At 41.4% G+C, this 18902-nt stretch overlaps 2 protein-coding genes across 4 annotated transcripts in view; one reads left to right on the top strand and one right to left on the bottom strand.

The window, feature by feature from the left end:
- bltp3b (bridge-like lipid transfer protein family member 3B) overlaps positions 1-13716 on the bottom strand; it is a 32629-nt gene extending 18913 nt beyond the window's left edge. Inside the window, exons 1-4 of one of the 3 annotated variants that reach the window (XM_085387671.1) lie at positions 13301-13716; positions 3046-3208; positions 1456-1494; positions 303-394 (exon numbers count right to left, since the gene is read on the bottom strand). In XM_085387671.1, the coding sequence (XP_085243797.1) occupies positions 303-394; positions 1456-1494; positions 3046-3208; positions 13301-13344 (338 nt within the window). In that variant the 5' untranslated portion in view covers positions 13345-13716. The remainder of the gene's footprint in view (positions 1-302; positions 395-1455; positions 1495-3045; positions 3209-13300) is intronic. The other 2 variants (XM_085387668.1, XM_085387669.1) reach the window with 2 other exon arrangements.
- Positions 13717-15982: 2266 nt separating this feature from the next.
- On the top strand, positions 15983-18902 carry ckap4 (cytoskeleton associated protein 4). The gene is made up of 2 exons (XM_085387672.1): positions 15983-16405; positions 17298-18902. Exons 1-2 carry the CDS (start codon positions 16094-16096, stop codon positions 18513-18515), a joined length of 1530 nt encoding a protein of 509 aa, XP_085243798.1. The 5' UTR covers positions 15983-16093; the 3' UTR covers positions 18516-18902.

The raw sequence follows: 18902 nt of genomic DNA, 5'->3' as shown, positions 1-18902 counted from the left end.
GGTTTCAGTGCTAGTACTCTGACACTGTTTTAGCTGCCCCTCAGAGTCATCTGATTTATAGTGGTGTATGGTGACACAACAGAACTGTTTTAAAAATGTCTGTTTTTAATTAGTTTTGATTTTTTTTTGCCATTACTGGTCAGCACTATATATATATATATATATATAGCATTAATTCACATTCAAAAGGCAAAAATAAAACAAGCAAAAACTGGACTGTTGAAAAGTTTGAAAGCACTTCATTGCTGCCTACACTGCTCATCCGACTCATCCCAATGAGTATAACAGAAAGAAAAGCCCACCTCTGTCCTGATGCTGTTGCAATGGGAGATGGGCCATTGGGTGGACGAGGCTCATCGCAGGTACTCATCTCCATCACCACTTTATCCAAAGTCTGAAAGAACAAGCAAGTCAAAGACTAGAATGTCATAGACATAGTAGCTCATCTGACTCATTATCGATCACAGTTCAGAAGTATATTGGTTGTCCTGTCAGGTCTTATCACTGATTGGTTGTACTGCACAATCTAATGAGAATAAAAATTCATTGAGAAAGACATTTGACAAACTTGAGCATGTTTTGAGTGAAGGCCATTAGGTGGTTATTTCAGTTTAGTTAAACTCGGAGCAGCATTACAGGCTGAGTGATTCTGCGATAAAGGTTTGGTAACCAGTTGGCGAAGGGACGGGTGCCTTAGTATGTCATGAGCTCAACAATCCTCTGGCTGCATGAGCTAAAATATGCAAAATAAGCAAACAGCCTTACTTTTATATAGTCTTTGTCAACGTATTAAAATTTGCCAATCCAACAATCGTCAGGAAGCGCTGGTGTGTATTTTATCTTTTCATACTTTGATGCTAGACCTGAATGTGTTAAATCTTGCCCCTGATAAATACCAAACACAGTATGATATGAAAAAGCTCAAATTAACACTAAAACTAATGAACCCCGAAGAGGAAATGCACATTAGAAAACACAAAAATGTTTCCTTGAGCCCAGAAAGTTCACAACGCTCAGAGCTGAAGGCGTCTAAAGGTTTTGTGTAGGCAGGTGTACTGTGTGTTCTTGTTGCTGGCTTTCACTGGCCCGTGTTCTGGGAATTGAAGCTACCTGGAGACTGGGAGTCTATCAACCTGACACCTGTGGCCTGCTCATTCAGGCGGAGGTCAGAGAAACACTGGCAGCCAGTGGAACAGACATAAACGAGCTTTTGGAAAAGTTCAGCACCAACACGAAGGCCAATTGACAGCATACTGAAGATAAAACGGGCTCAAGACGGGAAACTAAAGGCTCTCGTACGTCATATGTGCAAGTGCGTCAAAGGAAAGCTTCAGCAGTGCTTTAGGAAGCTTACTGACACATTTTGTTTGCCATTTCCTGCTCTTAACCTTCTAATAAAGTGTATCATATATCCTGGACATTCACTTATTGATTGAAAGTGGCACATCAACTTACCAAAGAGATCGGGTGAGTCTTCAACTTGGTCCATGGTATCTGTGGGTGAAAGCAGAGCAGCGTGTCAGCTTTGCAGCATTGCATGCTACACAGAACTAATCTTTACCTCACCCATTCAGATTTTTGGTTCACTGAACTGAAAAATGCAATTTCAATTAACAGGATGTACAAATCCAGCAGAGTAGAAAGAACAAAAACGTAATCGATGAGTAGTATAGACTGACTGGCAGCTCATTCATTCATCTCCAGAGCGTCATTAATCCTCGACATGCAGCCTCCTGATTCAAGTCAAATTATATAGCAAAACAGATTAAATGCTTATGTTCGGTTTCAGGGGTTTTTTTTTGTCACAGAGCGACTCCTTTTTGTCATAAATCAAGTAATGGGAAATACTCGGGATTTGTGCGTCTAATTCAATTAAATCCATTTCATTTGCCTTCCTTCTGGTTTTCAAAGACATCAGGGGGTTCTAGCTCATCTTTTAAACTACTGAGGCAGAAACATCTACTACAGTATGTGAAGTTACAAATGAGTCTTTGCCCGTCTAGATATCGATTGTGTAACTTTACTCAACAGGACCATTCAATGAAGCAACCTATTTTTACTCTAATTTGTGTATTGCGGCCTTTTAAAGGGAAGAGGTGAATGTGTGAGGCTTACTGTCTCCGTAACAGGAAGATGCAAAGAACAGATGGGGATCTAACAAGTGAGGAAGTGAGATATGATTCTGCTTTCTGTTTTATTTTAAAAGCCGGTTTAATAGCAAACGCAAAAATACCCAGCGAGCTACGTTAAGGCTGTAGTGAAGGTTTCAATTCACCAGCTCCATTGTTCACTCAGAAATCATATTCCCCTTACACTGACCCCAACTGTCTTTACTTTTACAAGTAAAGACAAGGGAACAATGGTACATTGCATTTACAGCTGATCAGACATCGAAGTGGCAACCTTAAAGCAAATCGAAACAAGAAGAAAAGGCTTGAAAAATTATGCTATGAGCTGACGGTTCGGCTTTTTGAGGATAAGGGGGGAAGGTAGTCGGGTGGGGGAGGGAGGGCAGAGGTGGAAAATGGACCTTGGCCTGAATAAAAGTCCAGTCATGAAGAAAATTATACAGCTGCATTCACCGTTTCCAGGGTGTGTCAGAGGCTGCTCTTAGTCATGATACTTGGCTGATCACCATGACCGCATCGGAGTGTCAGACAGCTCCAGCAGAGAGTGCTTATGTAGTGCAAAGAGTCACTAGAGGTTACCAGTGTGCCTTCAACACTTGTATGATATGTTTTTAAGGCACACTGTTTGTATATACACATTGTGTGTTTATGGAGTATTCTAGGTATCCTTGACTTGAGTGCAAATCTGCTTTGCACATCTATTTAAATATGCCTCCTTAAAAAAAGCACCACTGGAACCAGCATCATAACCCATGTCTCATTTTTCAAATCAAATCTATTTTCCTAAACCCAGTGTTTCCAGTCCTAATGTTCTCTATAAAAGCGTAAGGGTTGTTTCCATCTGAAGCCAAAGCTCTTCCCTAAAAGTCGTCATTTCCAGTAAATAGGTGACAAATTGAACAACCCCGAGTCTCACCCTGATGGCAGCCTTGTTGCATTCCACACGATTGATGGCCAGCCAGGTGGGCAGGTCCAGCAGGCTCTGGAGCACCTCCTCATCGAGCTCCAGGTTGGTGAGCTGGCCCTCCCCTTTCAGCGTGCTCAGGTTGATTTTGTCGGGCGACAGGTTCTTAGCAAACCTACGGGACACAGACGAGAAGAGTCCAGATATATTTATAGAAACAGGCTGTAAACAAACCGACAGGCCAGCCAAGCAAATCCCAAGAGTAGCGCTTACGGTGTATTGGATGTCGATTGCAACACACACACACACACACACACACGCTTGTGGTTTTAAAAAACATTTATATTAAATACAGAATAAATTATATTGAGAAACACTAAAAAAAAATGTTTAAAAGCCCATAATTTAAGGTTATGACTGCTGTTGAATTTAACATTCCAGCAACAGGAATGGAAAGACATATGTCATAAAACCACAGCTAGTGTTTGGAAAAGGTGTTTTCTACTTAATTGAAGCTGTATTTGTATTTGTATTGCTTATACACTGCTCAATCTACTGATGATGAGCTCATAAACAGATGCTGAAAAAGAACAGGGGTAAGTCTAGCACAGTAACATGTGTAACTAACACTGGACAAAGTGTACCCAGGCCTCACAGTCTCATAAAATAAGGTGCACATTTATAAGTATTTGCCAGTGTCCCATGCTATATGCTGAATCAGTGAGTCCCCGTTTGCTTTTACACAAAGTAAAGACACTTAATCACACAAACTTGATTGTCCATGACCTAAGTGTTTTCTGCCTCCATTCACAGTTTGAGTATTGGTTAATAGTTAGCAGAGTAGCCGCACACTGAGTTGATCATTGACGCAGAAATCTCCGTAGACCAATTCAGCACAATCTCCTCTAAACACTACTGTGATTTTATTGATTTCACATTCTTTCTTTTGCCGTCCGGAGCTTCACGGCCTTCCCTGTACATTCCCAATTTTGGTCCGCATCACATTTGAAGAATGCAGTGAAACCATGATAAAGCCCCACAAAAGCATTAGATCCTAGCCTGATATTCATTTGAAATGTTAAAAAACAATAAATAAATGAAACCTGACCATAGAAGTGTCCGCCACAGTTTGGGGTATCATTGTTACTACTATGTGGAACATCTTTAATAATAGCAAACTGACACCAGAAAGAGATTTTCTTTCTGAGTTACACCAGAAAATAAATAAATTTAAAAAAACAAAAAACATTTAACTGAGTGTAAACCAACTGAGCATAGATTCTACTAGAATGCCATGATCCACTCAATAGTACCATATTATCCTAACATTTGTATATCAACACTGTTAAGTCAAGATACATGCAGGCATGCAGTTTTATTGTAGCATGATCTAAATCGTGTGATTGATCTTTGTATTTATTGTCTATTTCACAAACAAATATTGATACATTTTTGCTTTGAATTACTGTAACTCAGACTCCTATTAATAGTTATTTTATATAAATAATATTACAGGTTGGGATCAGGTTAAAAAATAATTATTTATTATTGAAACTCTTTAGCACTAGAATAATACATCTATTGCTTTTTCAACCCACCATAGTGCTTACTTACTTGTACTTTTCTAGTGAGGTCAGCAGAGGTGACCATCCTGAAATAACATTAGGCGTGGACGCCAAAGCTACCATTAAATCAGGTCAACACTAAACCCAACCAACACTGGACACACTTATCTTGATATACCCACCTCCTAATTTAGAGCAAGCTAATAAAAATAACACAATCCATATGTCTATGCTCAAGACACAGATATGTGACACCATATGTGACTCTACGAAGAAGCACAGCAAAACCTGAGGAAAGGTTGATTATAGCAGGAAGGGGTGGACTAACTTGTGAGTTGTAGATTCATATGTGACTATAACTTAACCTCTGGGCAACCGCTTTCAATCATGAGGCCACTGCACAGGTCACCTAGTGAGAGGCGATCCTGTCTCCAAACGACCACGGTCCAACTTGCACCATCTCAATTATAAATACAGATTTGCACAATGCTGGACTCAATCTGAGCAAGTCAGATTGGCGAACAAATGGCCATTTCAAATCTAGGAGGTTCTTGCTTTGAATGCAAGTAGTTAACGTGAAACTTTCTGTGTAAGTAGATGCCAACAGACTTGCCATTTTCACCATTTCATTAGTTTATCTTCGTTTTATTGCAAATAGATTGCGTGTAATTGCCAACTTAGCCTCATTCAGTTTCAAACTGTTAAAAGACTGATGGCAGAGTTGCTCCATGTTATTGCCGCTTTTTCGGCATCTTCACACACCAAAGTACATTCAAAGACGGCAACTGGCTGCGTTTGTTCGCAGACCATGTTGCCATCTTTGTAGCAGCGATTTCAAAGCTCGCTCGATTGCACAAAGCTGTAATCATTTTGGTCGCGTGCATTCTAAAACTACTGTTTTCCATTGTGTGAGTTCGGCATCAGCAGGTAACTGATTGGTGAATTTGAATCAATTTTTCAAAACAATAGTAAAAGCTGAAAAATATAACAAGAGACCAAAATCAGGTTAGCCTAATAAGAAGTATAAGAGTCAATTAAAAACCTGAGAGCAACTTCTTAAAGTCACATTGGTAGAGAAAGTCACGGAGAGCTCATGAGAGTCACGAAGAGCTCAAAAACTTGCACTCTCAGCATTCCCGAAATGGTGCTGTATGATTACGCAGCCATTAAGAAACTGGATAGTCATAAGAAGACAAAAGGTTTTTCTTTTTGTTCAGATGGTCTGTCTGGACCCAGACTATCAGGACACTCTGCCACTGCTTTGTGATTTGGCAGCTCATGTCTGTAATGATTCAATCAGTCAAATCCAGTTCCTTTACACCCAACACCTTCTCCTGGCAGCACTGGATTCTTCTCGTATTCGCCATCCGTGTAAATTATTCAGCTGGGGAAGCATAAACTGAGCCTCGGCACAGCAGAATGAGTCCAAAAAATTAATTAATTAAAACTCTTACAAGCAAAACACAAACAATTCAATGCACACATGGGCATGCACATAGAAACAGTTTGTGTCTGAGAGATGGAGAGTCTTAGCCTTGTGACCAGTGAAATATTCATTTCTGCTGCTGATCAAGTATCAGCCAACTAGCCAGCTAGTTTCCCCTCCCTCCTTTGCACCTTATCTGGTATATCATCCTCAGTCGGGGCTTCCTCTTGCCTTCCTTCAACTCCATAAATAAATCACTACTGTGAGCAAATAAAATGCTGTTAATCAGCTGTCTAATATCAAGGCTACTAAAGCTAAATTAAGCAGGTAGATCCCAGTCAACAGCAAGAGGTAGAGGGTATTATGTTCACACACACTGTCATCTTTCTCTTTCATCTCTCCACACTAGACCTCAGCCATTATTCCAGTCAGCAGGTTCCAGCTCACCGGACCAGATCCAGGCCCATAAAGAGATTAGAGCAGGCTAATGGCTGCAGGCGGGGGTGTCTGCCTCTCCAAAGGACAAAATTAACCACTCAGCACAGAGCTAATTCCTGCAAAACTTAACCAGTTTCACATGACCCATTTGAAACGATTAGTAACCATCATGCCAAAAGATACACAAAGTAGGACGCCACTTTTAAATACCTTAAAGCGTTTAAAATGAATATTTTTTTTATATTAAAATGTGATCAAATGAAAGTGGCTGCACTACAGTGACAGTTGTACCATCTACCCCTCGGCTCCATTTGTAGTTTCTGCTCTGTAGTCGTGTTTGGAGAGAGCTGCTGTCTCCTTCTCTCCTGCCGTTCAGAATCTTACCCAAAGCTAATCTAACCTTCTGCTTCAAGGTTCATGTTTATGCAACACGCATCACCAATTTTTCATCCTTCTTTTTCCATCTGCATGACTTGGCTGTTCAGTAAACACCTGCTGCTAATAAACATTTGTGAGTCATTTTGCTCAAACTCAGCTAGGGACGTCTCCAACAGTACGCTGATCCTGCAACTTCCCACACAACCACAAACCAAGAGCAGAGATTTGGCCCGCCACACTGTATGCTTATGTCTGCGGATCTGGTTGATGGATACAGGTTTTTCCTACTCTCCGACGATGCATTTGAGGCGCACCCTGATGACATCAGTGCCAGAAAGAGAGGAGGCAAAACAGCCAGAATGACTCAGAGGACTACCAACTCTATTTTTGTTTTTGTTTTTTTTAGCAACAAAGACTGCGGCGACATAAAGTGAGAAACAAAGAGACAAACAGAAAGAGGATAAAACAGGAAACACAGGCGGCATCTTCAGGGCATTCCTGTGCAACCTAGAATTGCAGTTTACCGGAAGAGAAAGGGGAGTTCCAACATTTTTACTTGGCTCAACAAGAAAAATGGTGAACGTGAGCTTTAAATAGCCCTCTAAATCCTTCACTGGCCCATTCAGTGTAAACAGGAGAGCGGGTTGAGCCTCCTGAACTGATAACGCCTTTCATTAGGGTCAGTATTCCTCAACAGATCACCAGGTGCTGGATGTAATTAGAGGCCAATTAGGACAATAAGATGCTTCTGGTGAATGTGACTTGCTGGGATAATTTGACAAGTCACACATTAAATCACACTAAAGTGTTTCTCAAAGCCAATTATATTTTTAAAGCCATGCCTAAGATACGCTTCCAGGTCAGAGGAGTGCAGTGTGGGTTTGTGCAGCACACACAGGATCCTCTTCTTAGTTACCAGTCGCTGCGGTCTCCAGTCTTTACCCAATATTCACATTATATAGAGCCTTCCTGAGGATATTGCCTCTTACTGCCTGGCTTTAATAATTCGAGCTTGATTAAAGCTTGGACTCATTAACGGTATCTGAAGGCTGCAAGCCACGGTCTGTCGCATCTCATCGTCTTTGATCTGTTCTGGGTCACAAAATTCTGATAGCAAAGGTTAAGAAAAATGATTAAGCATTAGGCATCAGTCACTTATCCTTAGCTAGCTGGATGACAACCTATATGATATGATAACCTGCAATTTACAGTATCATCATTTTTAAAAAAAAACAAATGGTCCAAATTTACTATTTGATTTACTAGAATATAAATAATTAATGATCTGATAATCAAAATCTTTCGTTACAGTCCTGCATTTGGTTATATTTGTTGTTTTGGGGTGGCCTGACTAAGTATTAGGGATTGGATGAGGAGCTTCTACATCATGATGGATCTGATGGGAGCGTCAAAAGGAGACAGATGAGGCGGTTTAAGCATCTAATCACAATGATTCCTTGGTGCATTCCTTTGTAGGTTTTCCAGCAGGGAGGGAGGAGACTCAAAGCTTACTAGAAAGACTGGCTTTCCAAGTGTCTCGGGATTCCCCAACAGGAACTGGAAAACATCGCTGGAGTGATTTTTGTGTGAAATACCCTGCTCAATCAGCTACACTGCAACCACAGAGGGAAAATGATATTATTAACTAAAGGGGAAAATCTTTATCAAATCTTTACCAATTCTGTGTTCAAAGGCAGCTAGACGGCGAGGTTTTAGCACGTGTCTCATTATTTGCAGTGTGCAAACATGATGTAGACAGTAAAGCTGCACTGCTTTGAGTTTGACGTCAGTGTTTTGCAATGATCAACTGTCAAAAAGACATGCAAGTACTCAGAGAAGGAAGCGTTCGGCATGTTTCTCGATTCCCAATTGAAACCGCAACTTGACCTCAGTGAAAGAAAATGGATGGGTGGATTTTGGCTTAGTGAAAGTAAACGACTTGGCAAGAAAAAAAAAAGGCTAAAACAAAAAAAGCATTTGCATTTGTTTTCACTCCCATTATATAAATCTTGAGCGATTTTGGACTCATTTGCAATATTTGATTAATATTTACACTTATCAAAAACTTTATAATTCAACTCATCATTAACATCAACTAATCGCATGGTAGCAACTCACTGCACTTTGGCATGCAAAAGATCATGATGGCCTCCTGAAATTCAAACGGGAGCTTCAGAATGGGGAATAAAGGTGATGTCAGTGACTTTGAACGCGGTGTGTTTGTTTGCGTCAGACAGGCTGGTCTTGGTGCAAATCAAACTGCAAAGTCAACCTGAGTATTATTCCCTTTATGACTACATCACAAAGCACAGCTCATCTCAAACTGGTTTCATGAAAATGACAATGAGTTTCACTGTACACAAATGAGCTCCACAGTCCCCAGATCTCAAACCAAAACAGCACCTTTGGATGTACAGTCAAAAAAAATCAGCAGCAGCTGTGTGACGCGTTAATGACAACATGGACCGAAATCTCTGAGGAATGTTTCCAGCACCTTGTTGACTCTATGCCACAAAGAATTAAGGCAGTTCTGATGGCAACACCTTGGGCCTCACCCCTTACTAGCAAGTGTGCCTAATAAAGTGGGTGATGAGTATATATTGCCAGTAAAGCTTCAAGCATGCTACCAGTTGGACTTTTATTGCACGCCTGGAATTTTTGCCTGCTCTTCCTTTTTGAATTTGACATCAGGAGGTAGACCCTTTAATCCCACATACACAAACTCCTACTAAACGCCTCCACGCAAACACAACACAATGAAGGCAACCTGAAAAAGTTAGGCGAGTATGTGTTGGCACAGCACGTCTTTGTGGAATATTTACAGCCCCGTGGAGGCAGCGAAAAGGTTAGCGTGAAGGAGAAAACAATCCACCAGCCCAGTCACGGGCAGCAGAGGATGCCAAGGCCTGGAGGGACCCTGGCCAAATGTCGCTCTATTGCACTCGCTGCACAAACACAACCTACACACTAAGCACTTCACAGCTACACACTGATGAGACACCCAAAGCGAGGCACTTAGTCATGACTCAGGCCATAATAGCCTTCCCACCAGCAGAGGGAATAGTGGAGTGCATCACTATGGTGCATTATTACACAGCTACAGCAGAGGATGGGAAGATACTCGTGGTGATAAACACAGGAGAAGAAATGAATCCCACTGCAATGGCCACTAAAACTCCAATGATGAGAAAGCACAGACTCAACTCAACCTCAAAACACTATATCGGATTCATATCGGTATCGGCAGATATCCAAATTTATAATATCGGTATCGGACATAAAAAAGTGGTATCGTTCCATCTCTACTTACAATTAGTGGTAGTGCTATATGACGGCCCTATGAAATTCATAAGCATCCATTTAACTCAGTCATAATGACGTTATGAAAGGAAGAGGTCAAAACACAGCAAAAAAATATATAAAAAGTTGTTTAACGTGTCAAATCGTATGCTTCTTTGAGGAGGACTGAATTCAAGACATGGAAACAAAGAAATCACTGACATTTTTTGATAGCTGGACAGACAAAAACAAAACCTTGAGTTCTGGTATATTCTCTTGCCTGTTTTTTGCTATTCTTGGATATTTATTTGTATACTGAGGACAATAAACTAATAATTTCAATTTCAATTTTATTTCTATAGCACATTTAAAAGTCACAGGTACAACAAAGTGCTTCACAGACGAGCCATACTTGCAGGTTTACAGCAAAAGAAAACAATCAACAACAAAAATACAGTTATAGGATGGTACTATTGCAACAAGCATGAACCGGGAAGAAATTAAGCTAAGTAGTTTGAAAGGCAAGCTTAAACAAATGGGTTTTTAACCGTGATTTGAAAGATTGAATAGTTTCCGACGCACGGACATCAACCGGCAGGCTGTTCCACAGTTTTGGTGCAGCAAAAGCAAAGGCACGATCCCCCTTCGTCTTTAGTCGAGACATTGGTTGCATTAGGAGCCCCTGATTAGAGGATCTGAGTGCCCTTGTAGGGATATATAAATTAAGAAGGTCAATCAAATAACTGGGTGCCAAGTTATTTAAGATTTTAAAAGTGTATAGAAGAATTTTAAAAACAATACGGTACTTGACAGGAAGCCAATGGAGGTTAGCTAGAATAGGAGTGATATGATCCTGTCTTCTAGTGCCGCTTAAAAGGCGTGCTGCGGCATTCTGGACTAATTGTAGGCGTTGGATGAGGGAGAGTTGGAGGCCTAAGTAAAGAGAATTACAATAGTCCAGTCTAGAGGTTATGAAAGCATGAATGAGCCTTTCAAGGTCCTTGTGTCGTAGGTAAGGCATTGCCTTCGAAATTTGGCGTAGTTGGTAGAAGCTGGACAAAAGTCAGAATCAGATTAAGAGACTAAAGGTAGAAAAGTGAAGAAAGTGAGGACATTTTTAAAGGGCCACAAAAGGGTTAAAAGAATCACATGTGCTAAGAGATGAAGAAGCAACAAAAGGAGGAAGACAAGAAATAAGGAAATGAGTGCTCATTCGTTAACTGGAACACCTGTAATTAAGCTCCTTTCCCAGCTCCGTAATATTCCTTTATATGAGAGTGTGACCTTTCATTGAGACAGCCTCTTTCAGGAGAAACATAGCGTCGCTACATCTGTTTTTGTGTGTGTAACTGGATCTCGCCGCGTCAGGCTCTGAGCCAGTGTCGTGTCGATATCCAAAGCGGTCCGTAACGCAGACAAGCAAACACCTTGTTGTTAACTCACCCCCGGGGGTTACCTGAGTTCGACCTTCTGCGAAACACTTTATCGACTAAACACTTTCACATTAGGGCAAAACATTGAGGCCAGCAGCTCAGCCAGTGCTCTCTCAGCATTCACAAACTCATTCTTGGGCATGAAAAGTAAAACACAAAGCTTCTTCTAACAGATCACATCGTGGAAACGGGGCTCTTTCAACTAGTTTAATATGTCATGCATGCCTCAGTGCACTTGTCCTGCCCAGAGGGGGAAACGGTCATTGCAGACGTCTTGATCAGTGAACTGTGAAGATGTGATGCTGGCTCACTGTGACAGTCCTAGTCACAGACAGTATTTGAGAGAGGAATGTCCTCTGCAACAGTTAAGCTGTTGACACCCACAACATAAACTGCAGCTGTAAGCACACAGATAATGATGGTGATAAAGCAGAGAGAATCTATGCAGAATCACAGCCTGCTGTGGCCAAACTCGTGCGGTAGAGCATTTAGGGCCACCCTGCTCTGGTATTCTGACACCAGCACCTCGATCATGACATCACCTAATTGAAAGATGCAGGACTGGTTGACTGTCTTCTTCCGCTCAGAAACAGACCAATCAGGCCAGGACAAAAAAAAAAAAAAAAAAAAAAAAAAAAGGGACGGCAAGCAAAAAGACAGATGACATCACGCCTCCTCCAGTCATTTCCTGTCAAAGTAGATGCTATTTTTTGCTGACAGCATGCACAGTCATATGTACATGCTCTTATCTCAACACAACACCACGTATGAGGATGCTGAAGGACGTGCCACTAATAAGTGGTGTGTAGCAGATCATTTTAATTTTTAACTGCAGCAGTGTGCAAGAACATCAAGGGCACAGCAATAACAAATGCTGATATAATCCACAGGGTGACAAATTCCTCACAGTTTCAACAAAGGTTTTTATCAGTGAGGACAATCACCTCACTGCTTTTTTCTTTCTTTCCAAGCACCAGTCCACCTGCATGCTTGTAGGCTTTTCATGACTTACCCATCAGTGATCTGGATTAGAAATATGACAGCTGAACGCTACTACATCATTACTATTCCATGACGTTTGGAGAGGCATTAAAGGGCAACATAGATATAATATGGTGGGGTGTTTAACAGTGACGCAAAATGCTGTTAAATATATTGAGTTAGGGGGCAGGACAATATATTTCACTTTCTAAATGACCTTATCTTGAATAATAGGACGTTGAGGCTCCATGTACACCAAGTATGATGCCTGATAGGGGAACACAAAGGCGAAAAGTGCCAGATAAAAGGGGTTTAAACCCATGTAAACAAACCTGTACCTTGCACGTCTTCCCATTACTATATTGACTGTATGCCCACTAGCTACCTGCTAGGCAGTTGCTGAAGGTTAAGCTACCTTGAGGTGAACGCTGAGATTGTTGATTTTAACAATCTGACTCAACTACACAACTGGTTCAACCCGACTTAGCAAGTGTCTGGAGGATTAGCAGCTCGCGTGGTGCTAGCACACTTAGCTGGGTAGCCACGTCTCAGGTCCTGTGAGGGTTACCAACTCAAAAACGCACAGTGACAGTCAACGGAGGGACGTGTTAAATTACAGGACACCCTTCATCTATGTGCGGCAAGCATAAACTCATTAAAGTGAGGTTTTTGTGGGTGCTAGCTAACGCCTGTGACAGCTTGATCCATTCGTCGTCGCTTTATTTCCACTCCCTGTCTGCTAGCGTTAACCTCAACTCATCACTGACCTGGAGAGATGCTTCAGGATCTGCTTCTTGATGAGCCCCGCCATGGTTGCGCAAATCCGATATCCGAGCCTCCGCCGCCGGGTGTCACAGCTAGCTGGCTAGCCAAACCGCTAGCTTTTCCCACTCGAGGTTTAAACTCACAGCTCACAGCCTGATCCCTTCGCCCGCGTTCATGTTAGCGGTGTTCCCGCTTTATTCTCTGGGAGACGAGGGGCGAGATGGGCGGAGAGACGGCATTTCGGACGTCCGAGTGACAGACAAGCTCGGAGACAAAGCATATCGCGTTAGGCCATTTCACGCAAATATACCGACAGAGGTCTGAAACGGTCCGGATCACTGCAATACCTCACACCGTACACCTGGACGGAGCGGCGTCTGCTGTCACGGCGTCTGGGCGGGGACTAATGCGGGGTTCATAGTCTGCTAGGAAATTCCCATTACCCACAGCCGGGTAAGTGCCAGTGTTACAAGTGGTAACGTTTTACAGTATATAAAAATGTCTTCTTTATGATTTTATCATTTCATCTAAAATGGGGCTTGCTAAACTATATTAAAAGTATATGCTGATCAAGCCAACACTTCAGTCTCGATTAATAAACGTTTTGGACGTACTTTCATTGTCATATCTACATGTTCTAAAAATGTAACTTACTTTATTCTGAAAATCTATTTTACGATGGTTTTTATAAAACAAACAAGTCTCATCTTTTAATTTCGTTTTTATTCTGTTTTTTTTCTTTCAGGATTTTTAAAGGCATGATCTATTTTAAGGAAGATGTAATTTCAATTCATGTCTTTAAAATTAAAAATTAATTTTAATGAAAGTGGTTTATCCATTTATTTATTTATTCAATTTCCTTCTTTTTTTTTCAATTAACGTCGAAGATATAAATGAAGACATTTATCAAATTACTTTAAAAAAAAGTTTAAAAACTTTTTAAATGAAATGAAGATTTTCGTGATAAATTAATCTTTTCCTCATTTTGCATAATTTATACCACGTAACATCTGTCCACTGATTGAATTTAGCTATTTATATTCATATTTAAAAGACAGCTACAAAACTTTTCAACCAGCTATACAGGCACTATTGGGTCCTCTGGATGACGAAATATCATTGTCACTATTATTAACTTTCTTTCTTTTTTAACTTCATAATTAAAAACGTCAGACCATTAAACAGAATTTCTTTGTAGTAGAAGTAGAGGATTGAAAGTGCCGAACTGGCCTGCCTGCAGTCCACAGCTTTAAATAACTGAAAACATTTAAGCATCACGAAACAAAACATAAAATGCAAAAAGAAGACAATGCCAATGCAAAAGGTAACACTGTGACTTATTTTAACTCTCTTAATAGTCTAAACTTGTTGCACATTTGAGTTTAATACACAATTATTATTCAGTACATTTTGAAGGAACAAATCAAGGTGTGAATTGGATCACTTATAAGCTCTCCCTCTGGAATAAAACAGGGCAGTAACTCATTCCACTTTTTAAGTTTATAGTTTTTTTCCACATATACATGCTAACATTTTTATCATCTTCTGACTTAGTATTTCCATTTTCCTTCCTTTTATTGGCAATTCTGTTGTACTTTTCTATATGCAAAATTGTTATGTTGCACATCTCTGCTGAATAAAACATTTAGGGAAACATAGACAGTTGCATTTAATTTAATTTAATTTAATTTAATTTAATTTAATTTAATTTAATTTAATTTAATTTAATTTAATTTAATTTAATTTAATACGAACGTCAATGCTTGTTCTGGTTTTGACTTTAAACGCTCTCTTAGCGACATCTAGTGTTCAAACCGAGAATGTGACCATTTCGTCGTTTTTTACGTCTTTTTTTAAGAAAGGGGGCAGAAAATTACTAATATTCTGTCTCAGAACGTTTTCGTTATGTGGTTTAAAGAACAAAATCCAGAAATAAAATAAAAGTCTATCAGTAAAGATGCAGATTAGAAAGCCCTAAAGAATAAAATGACAACATTATTAAAATATATACCATGAATGAGTAACGATGCCACAAAGATCATTAAGACCACTGAACTGTTGGTGATTTATTCACCTTTATAATGCGTTTACTGACTTTGACATTTGCACACGGACTCTGTGACTTTTCTGATGTCTCTTCTCTGCGCGAACGTGTACAGTACGTGATTTGCTGCCGTGCCAAAACTTCAGCTGCCACGTATGAAAGGAGGAGCAAACTGGAAGGGAAGAAAGTGCCCCTCCCTGCGCTGCGCTGCTTCACTGAGCTGTGTGCAGAAAGTTTGCATCAGCAGAAAGAAAGAAGAAAAAAAAAACAGCATTAAGGGAAATTTGTAAGAATAATAGAGACAAAAGTGTGTGGATGGCACACCGACTGACACTTTGATAAATCTTTTCTTCTTCTCTCCCCTTCACGTTATTAAAAAGTCACAGTTTTTCTGCAAATGATGAGAGTATGACACACCTATATAAATCTGTCTTTATGCGATTATCACACGTGATGCAAAGATAAAAACATGCCTAATATAAAAATCTACTATAAGTGCAGCAGCCCACTAATCATTCATTGCTTCCTAGTGTTTTATGTCACCGGACAAGACCCATTCAGAGCCTGGAGTTGGGCATGGGACAACCCCCATCCGCATACCTCAGCGCAAAAGCCCCCCGGGGAAAGACACGAAGCGCTCACTGATACGCTGCTGGTCCAGTCAGTGGGACTGGACTGAAAAGCCTCTCCATCCACGACTGCAAAACTAGCAGCCCTCTCTCACACACACGTCTCAAAGCTCCCGCTAACCATGACTGCGAAAAAGCCAAAGAATAGCGACAAGAGCGCCGCATCCAGCCAAGAAGATGCGCCGAAGAAAACCCAAAAGAGCAGCCACAACGGAGCGAGTGCCCCCGGACCTCAGGGGTCGCCACGGCCAGGCAGCTGCCTGAGTCTTCTTGTGACCACGGTGTTTTATGTGGCGTTAATAGGTGCTGCAGGGTTCGCTGCTTTTCACGTACAGCAAGCGCTGGATGAAATCCGCCAGACGAGCGCAAAACACGAGGAGAGCGCACGGCAAAGCGCAGAACTGAGCGGCAAAGTGGAAAGTGTCGTTCAACAGGTAGGTAGGAAAGAATACGAATCAATGGATAGAACTTCTAAACGTCACTTTTCTTTTATCCAGGTATTTTCCAGAACTCTAAAAGGAAGCATCACCTTATAATAAACGCGTATGCACTTATATAGACGTGGATAATGTGGTTTTACTTCATGTACTCTAGGAGTCTGTGTTTGTGAGCTCTAAAATGTGAGTCGGTAATAAAATTTCAGACCCACTCAATAATACGTCATCTACAGTATTATGAATTTCTTTATCGCGGGTTTCTTTGAATGAGAACAAGTCGTTTCTGATTGCAAAGCTGGACAGGGCAGATTATGGATTTACAAGGTCAGTCATTAATGCAGAGATTCAGCTTTCTCTTGCTTCACAAAGAACATGAGGTGGCAATATCTTTTCCCGAACTCAGCCCTGCTAAAAAATTCAAATTCATATCTAGGCTGTTAAAGTGGAGACTGAGACTCCGTTAAAGGCTTGTTTCATATATCATTTCTTCTTGTGCTTGATCTGAATGATACCAAAAAGAGAGAGGAGACAGGATTCATCTCAGGCACATAAAAGCAGCCCACTGCAAACCTTCTGTTTGCTAGGATTGATAAATCAGAAGCAAACTGTGTAAAAAGGATGTGTGGCCTTTAGAAGCAAGGGACTGCACTGAGCCCCAGTATAAGATTATCTTACACTGTGAAGCTCTGATACAGTTCAAGGAATAACAATACTGAGAAACTGAAAAATTCCTGCACCATCTTTTCAACCTTGTAGAGATTTCATTTTTATACTTTGAATTTGAGCTTCATTTGCACTGCTGTAGACTGTGAAATCTAACAACATCTAAATGCGAGAAAAGAGTGTATGAGTAAAATTTGTCTTTGTGTTTCCAATGTTCTTTGTAAAGGTGGAGTCTCTGAGGGGTGTTGTGGACGGGCTGGAGTCATCTCTGGGGATCACACGGGTGGAGATGGAGGGGGCCATCAGTCGAATGAAGAGAGCCGAGGTGGAGACGAGGAGAGTGGAGGAGGCCCTTCAGAGGCTCCAGAATGATCTACTCAGGGACCTTTCAGAGGGTATCAATGACGTGAAGGAGGCTCGAGAGAAAGACTTCTCCTCTCTGGAGAAGACTATTGAGGAGCGCTTAGCTGAGGCCAGCCAGTCCATTAAAGCCAGCGTTGCAGAGTTCACTGAAGCTCAGAGTGAGGCGCAGAGCCAGCTGGCTGATCTTAAAGCCCGTCTGGGTGACATCGAAGACCCCGCTCTCATCAAACAAGAGCTGTCGGCCATTGTTGATGCTGTAGCTGAAATTAAAACAGCCAAAGATGCAGCTGACTCGTCAGGCGATTCCCTCAGACAGCAGATCAGTGCAGTGAGGGAAGAGCTCCAGACTCGCAACCGAGAGGTGGCCTCAGTGTCTCAGGAAATTGAGACACTGAGGAAAGTAATGCAAGACACCACTGGGAATCTGAGGGAGTCTCTGTCTTCAACCGAGGCTTCGCTTCAGGCTCTGAAGGACAAGGCTGTGATGCTAGAGAGTGGCATGGAGCAGTTTGCCGATGCTGTTCGTAATGTGGAGGAGCATGTGAATGAAGCAGCTACTCAGGCCCTGCTGAGAACTGATGACCTTGCAGCCAGAGTCAAAGCATCGGAGGAGAACGTAGTTTCAATGTCTGCCTCAGTGTCAGACATCAACTCCAAAGTACAATCACTGTTTGACAAGCATGATGCACATGAGAGCAGTCTGGCTGCACAGGGGAAAGCTGTGGAGGACATTAAAACTAATTTGGAGCAAGAACTGGAGGCAGTGAAGAGCAGTTTGGAGGATCTCCAGTCTAGTATAGCTGCTCTAGAAGGAGACAAGACAGAGTTACCTTCAGCAGACTCCAGCCTGGGTGAGCAGGTGGAGGACCTGGAGAGGAGGCTCGCTGCTTTGGAGGACAACAGCAGCAGGATGAAGCCCGAGCAGCTGGAGAACTTAAGAGACATGGTAGCTGGTTTGGAAGGCAAAGCAGCCAAGCTAGAAGGCCACGATCAGGCTATCGCTGCCCTGCAGGAAGCCCTGCAGAAGACCACAGAGTCACTGGCAGGCCTGTCTGAACAGCCCGACATCACGGAGGAGTAGTTAGCAATGTCCCATCGGGATGTCAAAACATGCAACAACAGGGTCAATAATGAATCCAAATGGGTGACAAGCTTTTCCTAGTTTTAAAAAGAAAGGTTTTTCAGAGTTGATGGTTGATGCCATGAAGTTGCACACTAGAAAAGAACAAACATGAGGACAGTTAGAGCAGGAGTGAGAGGGGCAGAGACGGACTGCTGATCTGTGAATCCACACTCATTCTGCACTGTACTTTTCTATTATTATTTTTTTCAAACTCACCGTTTTTGTGCCAGTTGGCTGTTTTTTAATCTTTCTAGTGGATCAATGAGCTCATTTTGAGCACCCCGTTTTTATTCACTTTGTTTTTTTGTTTTTTAAGAATTAAAAAAAAACCTTGTTAACTCAAAA

This window comes from Rhamphochromis longiceps, linkage group LG17 (genome assembly GCF_057381845.1).
Source record: "Rhamphochromis longiceps isolate RC_006_pf linkage group LG17, R_longiceps_female_GT1.1, whole genome shotgun sequence".
NCBI classification, from domain to species: Eukaryota; Metazoa; Chordata; class Actinopteri; order Cichliformes; family Cichlidae; genus Rhamphochromis; species Rhamphochromis longiceps.
Note: the sequence above shows the minus strand (reverse complement) of the source record. Positions and strands in the feature narration are given on the sequence as shown.